At 47.7% G+C, this 12,892-nt stretch overlaps 1 protein-coding gene across 1 annotated transcript in view; it reads left to right on the forward strand.

The window, feature by feature from the left end:
- Positions 1-4,726, forward strand: part of HTR1D (5-hydroxytryptamine receptor 1D) — a 17,247-nt gene extending 12,521 nt beyond the window's left edge. The window contains exon 2 of the mRNA XM_049617847.1: positions 2,303-4,726. Within this exon, the coding sequence (XP_049473804.1) occupies positions 2,891-4,024 (1,134 nt within the window). The 5' untranslated portion in view covers positions 2,303-2,890 and the 3' untranslated portion in view covers positions 4,025-4,726. The remainder of the gene's footprint in view (positions 1-2,302) is intronic.
- The last annotated feature ends 8,166 nt before the right edge of the window (positions 4,727-12,892 follow it).

Below are 12,892 nucleotides of genomic sequence, written 5' to 3' on the forward strand. Positions count from 1 at the left end.
TCACTCCTGGAAGCACATCTATCATTTGCAGTGCGATAGGAGAGGTGGTTGTTTATAGAGCTATAGTCTTTGTCTCCAAAGGTGGCTGGGTTATGGGAAATGCCCCCAACTTTGTCTAGGGTAGGGAAGGACAGAGGGAGGCAGCCTCAGAATCGTGTGGCTTCCCTCAGAATTCCAGCCCAGAATTCCTAACCAAGGTAAGCCACCCTGCCCTTCCCAAGATGTCACCCACCAGCCTCCCAGGCCTTTCTGAGCCCACGCCTTTCACTGAATGAGGTCATTGGAATGCCTGAAACGCAAGGAGTGACTGCATGGGTTTGTGGGGGCAAGCATACAGTCTTTCGTGAGAAAAGACTGCACCGAGTCTGTCTGGAAAGGAGAAGATTCCAAAGAATCCAACCCAACTTCACATTTTCCATGTGAACCAAAGTGGGAGAAAAACCAGAGGCTTTTGAGGTGGAGCGCAGAGCGAGAGGGGTCAGGAGAGGCCATCATTTTCACCTATCATCGTGAGGCCCCAAACCAGTTTCACTCCTGGAAGCACATGTGCCTTAAGGCTTTTTCTTCCTGATCAAGGCAGCGTGAAGAAGGATGGAAATTTCAAGAGTGGCTCTGGACCCAGTTTTTCCACTTCCACCTGAGTGACCTTGGGCAGTTATGTCACCTCTGTGAGTGTGGTCAGCTCATTTGTAAGGTGGGGGCCACACTGCCCACGGCACAGGGGTGACTCTTGGCCCCAGGGCCAGCTCCATGCCTGGAACATAGCAAGAGCTCTATGGAAGACATAATACCCTTCAAACTTTGGGAATGTTTTTGAGCAGATGGTTTAAGATTGGTTTTCTTAAATTGAGACTGTTTCCCCACCTCTATGAAGATATTTAAAAAAAAATTTTTTTTTTAATGTTTGTTATTTTGAAAGAGAGAGAGAGACAGAGTGCATACAGGGGAGAGGTAGAGAGAGAGGGAGACACAGAATCCGAAGCAGGCTCCAGGCTCTGAGCTGTCACCACAGAGCCCGACGTGGGGCTCAAACTCACGGACTGTGAGATCATGACCTGAGCCGAAGTCGGACGCTCAACCGACTGACCCACCTAGGTGCCCCGGTACTGTTCTTGGTAACCCTGTATATCAGGGGCTACCCATGGGCCCCACAGACTTCAGCTGGGCTCATGCCAGAGATGGGCCTTGTACAGAGCGGGCTCTGGTTTCTCTCACGCTGATCACTGATTTGGGGTCCCAACCTCCAAGAACCCCACATCTTTAAAAACTGAAACTCAGATTCAAGCCCAGAGGGGCACAGAGGAGAAAATGAGTCTTTAAGGTTTTTTGTGGCCAAACTGCCAGTTTCCATTTAGAAAGCTGACTACATTTTCTGGATTTGAACTTTCACTGTGAAAAAATGCTTAAGGTTTTAATTTTTTTTTTTTTTTTTTTGCAGTTAACCTCTTCACTAACCAAAAGGTGTTTCTGTTTTTGCTTTTTTTATTTGCTTTAAGAATCATGCATGCTCAGGGGTGCCTGGGTGGCTCAGTTGGTTGAGCGTCTGACTTCAGCTCAGGTCATGATCTCGTAGTTGAGTTCGAGCCCCACGTCAGGCTCTGTGCTGACAGCTCCGGAGCCTGGAGCCTGCTTCAGATTCTGGGTCTCCCTTTCTTTCTGCCCCTCCCCTCCTCATGCTCTGTCTCTCTCTGTCTCAAAAATAAACAAACATTTAAGAAAAAAAGCATCATGCATGCTCATTCTAGGAAATTTGGAAAATTTTTATGAATAGAAGAAAGGTCACCTCCCCCTCCCCAATTCCTAGAGAAAAACATTGTAAAAATGTGGTATCTTTCCTGGTGACCCTTTTTTCTTTTCTTTTCTTTTCTTTTCTTTTCTTTTCTTTTCTTTTCTTTTCTCTTCTTTTCCTGTGTGTGGAGTTATTTTGTTTACTTTTCAGATTCATAATTTACAAAGCTGATTTCATGTATTTGTAACAAGCCTGTGATGCTTCCAACAGCTCTGTCCCCTCTGGGAATTGTGGGGGTGGGGCACATTGCCCTCTCCCGTATTCTCCCTACACTTCTGACAATGCCAGTGTCACTGCACCATTGCCAGCACTAAGCAGTATACTTTTAAACTTACGGTTAATCTCAAGCGTCTACATTGCCCTTCTAAAACCTCTTTCCTCTTTTTCTTTTTTAAGCCCTAGAGCTCTGAACATGTGCCCCTGTCGATGAACCCACAGTGATCTGTGTGTTTTGCCTTCTTCCAGCTCATGCACACTTCAGGTCTTGGTAACCAGAATGTTTTGTCTATTCAGGCTCAAACCGATCACTGGGACAGGAACCGATGTTAAGTGCCACATGATGTGTCAAGATGAACCTGGGGAAACGGTGAGCTATTGACTGGACTGCTTTTCTGAATCTGCTGGTACTTCTTTTAAAAGTTTTAAAAGCTCCCCAGAGGAAACCTGAAACCCAGACTCTTCTCAGAATAGGATGGGGGAAATTCTGAAGTTTTCATTAAACACATTTATCCCTCAAGCTTTGGAAGGAGCCAAAATGCCAAAAGCAAGAGTCCCAAAGCATTGCCCACACTGGTGTATGATATTCTGATAAATGTCTAACAAATTCAGCACATGTCCCCTGGGCTTGACCGTTTGCTGGACAAACTTTCAGAATAGTGAGACATCTTGGGATTCATCCCATTTAGGAAAGACCTTTAACTACCAGCTGTCGTCTCAATGTTCTTCAAATAGTCGAGTCTTCTCGAGGTCCTATCACTGTGGTCTGTTCTGATGGAAGGTTCCCACCAGCGTGCAACAGAAGGATGACCTTGCTCTGTAAGCAGGACAACTGTGAAAGGAGCTGGGGGTGTCAAAGTCTGTGGGAAGAGAGAGCCACCTAGAATGTCCCTGCCAAACCAGCCACTGAAAGACCTTCTCCAGGAGGCCTCTAACAGATCCCTGAATGCTACAGAAACCCCAGAGACTTGGGGTCCAGGGACACTCCGGGCCCTCAAGATCTCTCTTGCTCTGCTCCTTTCCATCATCACACTGGCCACGGTCCTTTGCAATGCCTTTGTGCTTACCACCATCTTCCTCACCAGGAAGCTCCACACCCCAGCTAACTATCTCATCGGCTCCTTGGCCATGACGGACCTCTTAGTCTCCATCTTGGTCATGCCCGTCAGCATCGCCTATACCATCACCCACACCTGGAGCTTTGGCCAGATCCTGTGTGACATCTGGCTGTCTTCTGATATCACGTGCTGCACGGCCTCCATCCTGCATCTCTGTGCCATTGCTCTGGACAGGTACTGGGCCATCACTGACGCCCTGCAGTACAGTAAACGCCGGACAGCGGGCCGCGCGGCCGCCATGATTGCCACCGTCTGGGTCATCTCCATCTGTATCTCCATCCCGCCACTCTTCTGGCGGCAGGCCAAAACTCACGAGGAGATGTCAGACTGCCTGGTGAACACGTCTCAGCTCTCCTACACCATCTACTCCACGTGTGGGGCCTTCTACATCCCTTCTGTGTTGCTCATCATCCTCTATGGCCGCATCTACGTGGCCGCCCGGAACCGCATCCTGAATCCGCCTTCACTCTATGGGAAGCGCTTCACCACGGCCCATCTCATCACGGGCTCTGCGGGGTCCTCGCTCTGCTCCCTCAGCTCCAGCCTCCATGAGGGGCATTCCCATGCGGCTGGCTCCCCTCTCTTTTTCAACCACGTGAAAATCAAGCTGGCTGATAGTGTCCTGGAGCGGAAGAGGATTAACGCCGCTCGAGAGAGGAAAGCCACCAAAACCCTGGGGATCATTCTGGGGGCCTTTATCATCTGCTGGCTGCCCTTCTTTGTTGCATCTCTGGTCCTTCCCATCTGCCGGGACTCCTGCTGGCTCCACCCAGCGCTCTTTGACTTCTTCACCTGGCTAGGGTATTTAAACTCCCTCATCAATCCAATAATATATACTGCGTTTAACAAAGAGTTTCGGCAAGCATTTCAGAAAGTGGTACATTTCCGGAAAGCCTCCTAGTCTTATTTGGTGGTGACTCTTGTTATCTTTTGTGACCTGTAACCCAACTGGAATTGTCTTGTTTGTTTCTCCAGAGATTTGGGCCAATCCTGGGCTCTTGGGTTTTGGTTCCATCAATAGAATTGTTCGGCGTTCTCTTCCTCCTGTTGTCTTCTTGACTTCGGTGCCACCAAAAGCTTTGTGAAGGGGGACAAGACCGGAGATTCCACTTATTATTCCAATATTTTCACAGCTCCTCCATGTTGGAAGAAATGCGACCCACAGGATTCCCCGTTGATTCGGTTCAGAGGGGAAGCTGTCTGACTCTGTAGAAAGATCCCAGGTACAAATGGGAGGCTTTCTGGTTTACCTAAGTTTTGTATGGAGCTCAATGTAGGGTAGATGAGGTGAATGACCTGAGCCGAAAGAGAATTGGGAGTCAGGATGGAGGGGTCTCCATTCCATATGGAGCCTTGATTGGAAAATAACACCCAGATCAACTGCCATGTATCCTTCCTCCTTCCCCAGTATCTCTGTACCACCTTAATGTTCTGAAAAGTTAAAGACCGCAATCACCCTCTGTGAAGTAGATCGACAGGCTTTGGACCCACCAAGCTTTGAGTGGGACACCATTCTGAATTTTGTTTTCTGAATTATTTTTTTACATCCTGTTCTCATCAGAGATCTTAAGATGTTGAGTCTTGTCGAATAAAAAGCATGAGACGTCATGGTCAGTAAAGTCTTTGGGTAATCTCCCCCCTCTCCCTGGATGGAGAAGCCTTTCAGTTCACTTCAGTCTCCCGTATTTATTGAGCACCTACCACAGGCCAGGCCCTGTGCCAAAATCCTGGCATCTGTTATCTCAGTAGAGCCTCATCACAATGAGAGCCAGTCTCACATGATGATTAAAGCTGAGGGTCTGATGCCTCAGTTCAAATCCAAGTACTACCAATTTCTAGCAAGGTGGCCTTGGACAAGTTTCTTAATCCTTCTTTGCCTCACTTTCCTCAACTGTAAAATGGGAATCAGAATAGGCACGTTACTGTATAAAAATAATAGGCACAATTTATTGAGTGCCTACAATGCCCTTTGTGCACATTTTCTTGTTTGCGCTTCAGCCCCATTTTATAGATGCAGTAAAGAAATGTTCATGTTGTTAGAGAAGATTTCATAAAGAGGGGACACTTCAGCAGACTCCCAAAAGATGGGCCCTTGTGGAATAGGAGGCTAAGGAAGGGGAGATGTGATGAGGCCTCTTGGGAGAGATAGAGCAAAGGAAGGTAGGACGGTCACACCAAGTGGAGGAAAGAACAAGAACAAAAACGGGAGGTCTGTCCTGCTCAATGGAGTCTCTGGGCTCAGAGAGAAGAATGAGAGCCAGGGATACGGGATATCAGGAAGGAGCGAAAAGAAGGATGCCAAAATGGGGTGGGGGAAGCACACAGAGAAGTCTTGTGCTGCCCTTGAAAGTTCTTGCTGGACACCTCACAATGTGCTCCCTGGACCCTCTGCATTCTATACAGGGAGCTTGTTAACACTGGGTTCCTGGCCCCCAACTTAGACCCATTAAATCAGATCTCTGGCAGTGAGGCCTAGGAATCTGCATTTTAAATAAGCCTCTCGTTCACTTCTTGCAGTAGATGGTTTCTATCTCTCTAACGTTTGGGAACCACTATGTTAGCATATTGCTTCCCCTGTGAGGGTCCTCCCTGAGCCCAGAAACACCCCGTTAGCATGCTCATTGCTCTCCTCTACACCTAGCATGTCCTCCCCTACCTTCCTTTAAGGCTCTGCTCTTTCCCATCTCCTCCATCTTACATTGGGCCATCTTCCTGATCTGGGAAACATCAGGAATTCAGAGACTGAACAGGAAGTATAGCTCAGTATTTCAGCTCAGTGGACATAGCCTTGAAGTCAGAAACAGCCAGCATTGAATCCTAGTTCTGCCGTTTATCAGCTGTGTGATCTAGGGCAAGTCACCTAACCTCTCTGTGTTCCAGTTCATCTATTAAGTGGGGTTGTCAGTATCTAAGCCACAAGGCTTTTGTGGGGATTAAACGAGGTGATAATTATAAAATGCTTTGCACAGGGGCACCTTGGTGGCTCAGTTGGTTAAGAGTCCAACTCTTGATTTTGGCTCAGGTCATGATCTCACAGTGTGTGAGATGGAGCCCTGTGTCGGGCTCTGCACTGACAGTGTGGAAGCTGCTTGGGATTCTCTCTCTCCCTCTCTCTCTCTCTCCCTCCCTTCCCTTCCCCTGTTCACACCCTATTTCTCATCCTCTCTCTCTCTCTCTCAAAAAAAAAAAATGCTCTGCACAGTGTCTGGTACATAAATACTCAGTAAAATGTCATCTATTACTGTTTGAGAGCTTTGAGCCAATTACCAACAAAGCTGAAAAGCCACCTACTCAGAGGCCTTCCCTGACTATCTAGAACAGAAGTTTGATAAACCTTCTAAAACATGGCTTTATTGAGACATAACTCATACACCAAATAATTCACCCAATGAAAGTATGCAATCCAATGACCTTTAGTATATTCACAGAGTTCTAGAACCATCAACGCCACAATTCATTACACCCCAAAGAAACCCTGTACCCTTTAGCCAACACTCCCTGGCCTCCCTGGCCCGAGACAATCACTAACCCATTGTCTCTCTCTATAGATGGCCTCTTCTGCACATGTCACACACGGGGAATCACACAATCTGTGCTCTTTAATGAGTGGCTTTTTGTTTGTTTGCTTTTGAGAGACAGCTAAACAGAGCATGAGCGGGGGAGGGGCAGAGACAGAGGGAGACACAGAATCCGAAGCAGGCTCCAGGCTCTGAGCTGTCAGCATGGAGCCCGATGCAGGGCTCGAACTCACGAACTACAAGATCATGACCTGAGCCACAGCCGGACGCTTAACCGACTGAGCCACCCAGGCATCCCTGTGGCTGGCATCTTTCATTTGCTGTAGTGTTTTCACAGCTCACCCATGTTGTAGCATGTGTCACTGTTACATTTCTTTTTATTGTCAGCTAATATTCGATTGTATGGCTATGGCAAATTTTACCTATTCATTCATCCATTGATGAGCATGTGAGTTGTTTCTCCCTTTTTCCATTATGATCAATGCTGCTATGAATATTCTTGTACAGATTTTTGTGTGGAGACGGGCTTTCATTTCTCTTGGGCACACACCCCGGGCTAGGATTGCTGGGTCCTATGGTAACTCCGTGTTCGCCCTTTTGAGGAACTGCCCGACTGTTTTCCAAAGTGGTCGCACCATTTTACATTCCCATTAGCCTGAGGCTGCAATTTGTCCACATCCTACTGGTACTTGGGATGGTCCATCTTTCTGATGATAGCTATCCTAGTGGGTGTGAAGTGACAGCTCATTGGGAAGGCAAACTCTTTAAGGGCCAGATAGTAGTTTCATCTTTGCAGTTCATATCATCTCTGTTGCAATTACTCATCTCTGCCATTGTGGCATGAAGGCAGCCACAGGCGATATGTAAGTAGGCAAGCTTGGCTGTATTCCAATGCAGTTTTATTTACTAAAATAGATGCCTGCTAACAGGCTGTAGTTTGCAGATCTAAAAAAAGAGCAGACACCTTTCCCAGCATCAACTTGGTCATTCTCCAACCCCTTCTCTGGCTTTGTTGTTTGTTTGTTTGTTTTTTAATTTTGTAATGTTTACTTATTTTTCAGAGAAAGAGACAGAGCATGAGCGGGGGAGGGGCAGAGAAAGAGGGACACACAGAATCTGAAGCAGGCTCCAGGCCCTGAGCTGTCAGCACAGAGCCGGATGCGGGGCTCGAACTCACAAACCGCGAAATCGCGACCTGAGCCGAAGTTGGGCACTTAACCCACTGAGCCACCCAGGCGCCCCCCTGGCTTTGTTTTTTTAATTATACTTCCTACTAATGATGACGTGTATATGGTAGTTCTTGCTTATTTTCTGTCTGGCACCTCGAGAGTATCAGCTTCTTCAGGATGGGGATCTTATTTGTCATATTCACTGTTTGATCCTCGGTACCTCATAGTGCCTGGCACAAAATACATACTCAATAAACATTTGTTTGAATGAGTGAATGAATGAATGAATGAATGGAACACCATTTCCAGGTTTACAGATGAATTATACTCAAAGTCTTCATCTTTAAAATTTTAAGAGAAGGATGGAGTGCTTGGGTGGCTCAGTCAGTCGAGCGTCTGACTCTTGATTTCAGCTCAGGTCATGATCTCAGCGTTCGTGGGATTGAGCCCCACATCAGGCTCTGAGCTGACAGCGCAGAGCCTGATTAGGACTCTCTCTCTGTCTCTCTCCTTCTGCCCCTCCTCAGTACGTACTCTGCCTGTCGCTCTCTCTCTCTCTTTCTTGCTTTCTCTCAAAATAAATAAATAAACATTTTTAAAAATTGATAACATTTTAAGAGAAAGTGACTGGCCCTGGGGCTGGAACCTCACAAGTCATGAGATTTGGTGTCAGGCAGACCTAGGTCAGACTCAGAGCGGTTCTGTCCTGAGTGTAGCTGATGCAAGAGGTGAGTGAGGAGGCCGGGTGACCCCAGTGTCTCCAAGGAGCCACGGCTAGGGCTGACCCCTAGCCTGCATTCAGCCCGGCCCCTCTGTCCTTTTGTTCAGATAACCCTTCCTCCAGAGTCTCTACACAGTTACAGTCAAAGGACAGGCCAGCATAGGAGAAAGATCAGCTGTTTTCTGACCTTCCTTATTTTTACCTGAAAGCTGCCCTTTTGGGTATCATGCCTGGAGAACTGCACACTAGTTAGGCCACATGAAGGTCAAAATAAAAGTAAACTTGTTTCCCATGACCACACCGGAAACCTGTATTTGAGGCCTTTCTCCTCCACTCCTCTCCCTCCCCCAACATCCCTGTCATGCTCCTAATTCTTTCACACTTAGTCACAAACACACATCTAGCATGATAGTGATGATGCTGGGGGAGAGCCGAGCCTTGGCTAGGAGGGGACTCTGCTCATTTCTGATTGAAGCAAGTGGGGCCGGTGCCCACCCAACAGCTGATCCTGCTTCCTCGCAGAACCCCGAATCACTTCCAATGGGAAAGTACCCAGCCCCCAGGAGGCGAATCCTCATTGGTTTAAGCAGCTGGGGTATTTCCATTCCCTTTGCTAGGGATTGGTCAAGGGATAGACATGTGAGGTAGTACTTGCAATGAGATGTAAGTAGGAAGACCAACCAGTCGGTTTCGCCCAGGACTAAGGGGGTTCCCAGGACTTGCAAATTTCAGTACAAGCCGCAAAAGTACCAGGCAAACCAGAACAAGTTGGTCATGCAAGATGTAAGGGGAAACCAGCTGGGGGCTTTGGGAAAGATGCCTCTTGCAGGAAAAGAGAGACAGGAAAGGAGGAAAAGTTCCTCCTGCTTGGGAGTAGTCCTGTGAGGATGGGAAGCTTGGTACTTTACAGATATTTTCGTATTTAATCTTCAGATCAGCCCTGGGAGAATCCAAGGGACTGTTATACCCCCAGCCATTCTGTGATTCTGTAGGAAAATGTCACTGATGCCCTGAGGATGACGGAGGGGAAAGACCAAAACCAGTTCCTTGACCACATCACTGAGTCACTGAAGCATCCCTGGGATAAGTGAGCAGTAACAAGCCTTACGGTTTAAATACTGTTGGCTGGATTTTTCTGCTACTCGATGCTGAACACGTCCTGACACCTCAGTCTTGCTACCTTGCCCCTTCCGTGGGTTGGATGGCAACAGGGCTGGGCGGCATGGGGCACTCTCGGGTTAGCACAGGCTTGGGGCTTGGGGAAGGGAAGTGGGGACAGCCAGTCTGACAAACAGCTTATGTTCACTGGCTGCTTTGAGAGGTGACCCAGGGATTTCCAGTGTGGCGCAAGTGGTCCAGCGAGGTCTGCAGGCTCCCGTGGCAGCAGAGGAAATGGAGACTCAGAGAGGGTGACTCATCTGAGGCCACACCAACTAGTTTGAATCCCTATCTCCTGGGACATTCTTGGTGACAGGGAAATCTAGTTCCCCTGAGACACCCAGTCCATCATTGGTCAGCCAGCCCCGAATGCTTTCCCAATGGGGCCAAATCTGATTTCTAGTAATTTCTTTTTAAAAAAAAATTTTTTTTAATGTTTTTATTTATTTTTGAGGCAGAGAGAGAGCATGAGCAGGGGATGGGCAGAGAGAGAGGGAGACACAGAATCCAAAGCAGGCTCCAGGCTCTGAGCTGTCAGCACAGAGCCTGGCGCGGGGCTCGAACTCACAGACTATGAGATCATGACCTGAGCTGACGTCGGATGCTTAACTGACTGAGCCACCCAGGTGCCCCGATTTCTAGTAACTTCTTTCTATGTGCACGTCCTGATCCTTCTTTTCTGAAACCTGGAGGCCAGGACTGTGCCTCCTCAGGCTGATCAGTCTCACGTCAGCTTTTCTTCTCTTAACATAAATGAGGAAAGAATTGGCCCATATTTCACTGGCAGTCAAACTAAAAGCACAAATTTTTTTTTTTTTTTTTTTTTAAGTAGGCTCCACACCCAACTTGGGGCTTGAACTCAGGACCCAAAGATCAAGAGTCATACGCTCTACCAACTGAGCCTGCCAGGCGCCTAAAAGCACTAAATCTTGGACCCATCTAGTGCTTTTAAGCTGGCTGCACTCTTCCACCCCCGGCCCCTGATTCTGTATCTGCGCAACTGGACCAAGGGCAGGACTTTTCCACGATCTATGCTACATTTCTCCTTGCAGCTTCCTACATTTCATTCTGCAGATTAAGTAGTTTTTGAATCCTGATTCTGCAACCTCTGTATGTGCTGGCCCTCCCAGCCTTGTGGGATCCTTGTAAGTAAATGCAACCCAATCATTAAAGAACTGTTCTATTCACTGGGGACAGGGACAAAGCCCTTGGACCACCTCCTCCAAGCTAGCACTGCCAAACACAAGATGAGGATGTCTACTCTGGCAGAGGCATTGATTCTCCCCCCCAACCCTGTATGAGAGTTTTTCAGACAAATAGAACCAACACAATGTGCATATGTACAGAAAGAGATTCATTTCAAGGAACTGGCTCACACAGTTGTGGAGGCTTGGTGAGTCCAAAATTTGATGGGGGAGGCCAATAGGCTGGAGATTCAGAAAATAAGTTGCACTTTGAGTCCAAAGGCAGGCTGTTATAGAAGCAGGGAGAGCCAATGTTGCAGATGAAGTCCAAAGGCCATCTTCTGCAGGATTCCCTCTTGCTCAGAGGAGGTCAGCCTTTTGTTCTATTCAAGCTTTCAGCTGAGCGGATGAGGCCCACCCACCCTATGGAGGACAATCTGCTTTACTCAAAGTCCACTGACCTAAATGTACATTCATCCAAAAATACCCTTCTGAATGCAGAAATGTTCAGAATCATTTGACCAAGTATCTGGGGATGGTGGCCCCGACAAACTGACACATAAAATTAACCATCACTCCCCTCTCACTCTCACAGCCAGGCTCCTTACAGCACATGTCACTCTGACCTATGATCTCTCAGCCAACTCTGAGCCTCACAGGGATTCTCCTTGATCTTTGCACTCTTAGTACCTGGCACACAGCCCGTGCTCAATTAATGATAATAATAGCTGGCATTTATTGAGCTCTTACTGTGTACCCAGGTACTGCCCTAAGCATTTTATGAGCATAAACTCTCTTAACCCACATAGAGCTAGTCCTTTTATTATCCTCCAGATAAAGAACTGAAAGTCCCAAGAAAGTAAATAATGTGCCCAGTGTCATGCATCTAGTAAGCGGTGGGGCCAAATTCGAGCCATACAGTTATGCCCCCAGAATCCACAGTCTTAACCCCAGGCTGTGGATGTGGCCATGGCCAAAACAGCATGTGGTTGTGAGGCAGTGAGAAAAAGCACAGATTTAGGAATCACACAGCTGGGGCTACCTACCTCAACTCTTCTATTTACTTGCTTTATGCCTGGATGCCTTTATGCCTTGCTTTATGCTTTATGAGGCTCTGTGCCTCATCCTGCTCCTCTAACCAATGTGGATAACAGTAATGTCAGCCTCCTAGGGTGGTGGCGGCTTGGCACTGTGCCCAGCACTGTGACATTCAAAGACAGGGGACATTCTTGAGTGAGACCGGACCACAGTTTACTCAGGAGGAATTTTTGTTTGGGCACCTACTACATTCCAGGTACTTTACAGACCTTTTCTTATTTAATCTTCAGATCAGCCCTGGGAGGAATCCAAGTCCTCATCCCCCTTTTGCAGATGGGGAAAGGGAGTTGGGAGCACTCATGAGTGCCATAACCAGGGTGGGACCACCCATTGTCCCGATACATTTGCAAAGTGCTCTCGCCTCTACCCCAGGAATCACAAACTCAGGAGACTTTGGGGGCCTTCATAAGTGAGTAAAGCAAACTAGCTGTGACACAATAGGGAGATACGGGGACTCTGGTGACCTGGAACTCACATGTCCTATCTTAAGGTGGCGGCCACTACTCATCAACAACTGACTCATGTCGTGCAGAAATGTGCTAGTGCTGTTGATTTTTAACAGAGTGAGGAATCTGGATTTTCTATGCAGTCCCCTTATTTTTAATGTTGACAGATAATTAAAAACAAACCCGAACCACTGTGCTACTATGCCAACCGCAAAACAAACCTGTGAGCCAGGTTTGGCCTCTGGGCCACCAGTTGGCAACCTCTGATCTTCCACACTATTGGCTAATTTCTTTGCCCTGTATGGCCGTTGGTTCCCTCACGGAGCTCAGAGTTTATCTAGAGACCAAAGTGCATAAGCAGATTAGAAAGCCAGACAGCCTGTGCTCCACCGTGCCTGTCCTGTACCCCATCCTGTGCCCCGCCCCCACAGCTTCCTCAGGTGCCATTCTAGTCACCTTCCTGTCACAGGAAGGG

The sequence above is a fragment of the Panthera uncia genome, assembly GCF_023721935.1.
Source record: "Panthera uncia isolate 11264 chromosome C1 unlocalized genomic scaffold, Puncia_PCG_1.0 HiC_scaffold_4, whole genome shotgun sequence".
Classification (NCBI taxonomy): Eukaryota; Metazoa; Chordata; class Mammalia; order Carnivora; family Felidae; genus Panthera; species Panthera uncia.